At 72.7% G+C, this 2,005-nt stretch overlaps 1 protein-coding gene across 2 annotated transcripts in view; it reads left to right on the top strand.

Annotated features, from left to right (window-relative positions):
• The window catches only part of MLXIP (MLX interacting protein), an 11,657-nt gene extending 9,658 nt beyond the window's left edge, over positions 1-1,999 (top strand). For both annotated transcript variants that reach the window (XM_012731118.1, XM_012731119.1), the window contains 3 exons: positions 29-152; positions 487-616; positions 848-1,999. In XM_012731118.1, coding sequence (XP_012586572.1) covers positions 29-152; positions 487-616; positions 848-984 — 391 coding nt within the window. In that variant the 3' untranslated portion in view covers positions 985-1,999. The remainder of the gene's footprint in view (positions 1-28; positions 153-486; positions 617-847) is intronic.
• The last annotated feature ends 6 nt before the right edge of the window (positions 2,000-2,005 follow it).

Here is a 2,005-nt window from a genome sequence, read left to right as displayed (position 1 = left end):
CAGGCCCGCTGCTAACCCTCCCTTGCAGGTCCTGCCAGCGGCTGCTGCCCGCCACGGGGGTGCCGGCTGCCCGGCGCCCGCTGGACCACATGCGCGACATGTTCGACGAGTATGTCAAGCGCCGGACCCTACAGAACTGGAAGTTCTGGATCGTATCCTTGAGCCATGCTGGGCAGCGTCTCTCTTGCGTGGGCGACGGCAGCGGGCCGCGGGCACTGCACGCGGGACCCGAGCAGCCCACGGCGGCTGGAAGCGGCCCAGGAAGGAGGCGCCAACCACCTTCTCGACGGGGTGCGCCCAGCCAGCGCAGGCCAGGGGGATGATGGCCCTCGTGGCACGCCGGGGCGGGGCCTGGGAGGCCACAGGGTGTGATGGGAGCCGGCACAGGTCTCTGCTCAGGCGGCCTGAGCTGGCCACTGTGGGGCTCCACCACCGTCCAGGGCACCTGCCTGCCCTGGCTCCTTCCTTAACCCACCACCCACGCAGTTCAGCATCATCATCAAGCCGCTCTTCGAGTCCTTCAGGGGCGTCGTGTCCACCAGCAGCCTGGACGAACTGCACCGCACGGCGCTGGCCTGGCTGGAGCAGCACTGTGCCCTGCCCGTTCTGCGGCCAAGTGAGTGGTTGTTGCCGTCCCCACGCTGCGGGTCCCGGCTTGTCGCTGCAGAGGGCGCAGTTGGGCTGGGGGAGGGGGAGGGGCCGCCGTGGGGGGCACTGGGCGGGCGGGGCCTCGCAAGGCTGGGGACCAGATTTAGCCAGGGGGTTGTGGGGCGCCCGGGGCTGACCGGGCGCACCCCTGCGTGGCGTCCGCACGGGTGGGGCGCGCTGACTGCGCCCTGTCCTGCAGCGGTGCTGAGCACTCTCCGGCACCTGGGCACCACCACCTGCATCCTGACGGACCCCGCCCAGCTGCCGGGGCAGGCCGCTGAGGCTGTCGCTGGAGTTGGGCAGAGGCCGGGTCCGTCTCGCCTGGGCAACACATGACCAGTGTGGCTGGCCGCCCACCTCACCCGGGCCACAGCCCCATCCGCGCCCCCAAGGCCTGGCGCGTGGGGACAGGGCCTCCCACTGTGCCTGTCCCCGCCGGACACCCCGCGGGCAGCCCCCACGCCGGGCCCCTGCCCTGCCCACCTGCCTCCTTGCTGCAGCTGGTGGGGTCGGCGTCGGTGGGCAGCCGGGGCACAGGTAGGAGCTGGCCTGCTGACCGCAGCCTTGGGGTCCCTCAGGGCTCAGGCCTCAGGCCGTGAGTTGGTTGGGCAGTGTGACCCGGCGCGGCGGGCTCCGGCCCAGACCAGCAGTCCCGGTGCACCCCGAGGGCCGGGCATGCGTGAAGGGGCTGACGTCCAGTTCCTCGCACGTGCTGGGCCCCAGCCGGTGGGAAGGACTCGCTGGCCCCCGTGCGTCCACCCCACCAGAGGCCGCCCGCCCTGTAGATGTGTTTACAGGACTCTGGGCCAGCCCGGAGTCGGCGCCGGGGCCGCAGGCAGGGGCAGGGCTGGTCCTTCGCCCCGAGCAGGGCATCTTGGTCAGGGGACAGCGTGTCCCCGCCGTGGCCGGATGGGCCGGCCTGGCTCCCTGTACCTTCAGGTCAGACGCGCCCAGGCCTGTGCTGCTGGATGACTAAGGCTGTGGCCTGCGCAGGGCCCTGGGGAGGGGGTGACCGGCAGTCCCTGTCTGTTGGCCGGTCCGCCCGCCCCAGCCACTGTGTCCTCCCTGGCCTATCCTGGCCCATGCTGGCATGCCCTAGCCCCACCACCCCACCCCTCCTGGCCCCTCCCTGACCCCTCCAGGCTTCCCCGGCAACCCTGGCCCTTCCTGCCCCCCATCCCTCCTGGCCACAGGCCGCCCACCGGTGCTCCCCGCCACCATCTGGCGGTGTCTGCTGCGTCTCCGGCGCCGTGGCCGCACCTGGCGGGAGTCCGCAGGCGTCTGCCGTCCTGGCCGGGGCTGGGCGCCTGCGGGCCCCCGCTTGTTTACAGCCCTCGCGGCCGCTTCCCTGCTCCGC

The sequence above is a fragment of the Condylura cristata genome, unplaced genomic scaffold, assembly GCF_000260355.1.
Source record: "Condylura cristata isolate star-nosed mole 26May11 unplaced genomic scaffold, ConCri1.0 scaffold00029, whole genome shotgun sequence".
Lineage (NCBI taxonomy): Eukaryota > Metazoa > Chordata > Mammalia > Eulipotyphla > Talpidae > Condylura > Condylura cristata.
Note: the sequence above shows the minus strand (reverse complement) of the source record. Positions and strands in the feature narration are given on the sequence as shown.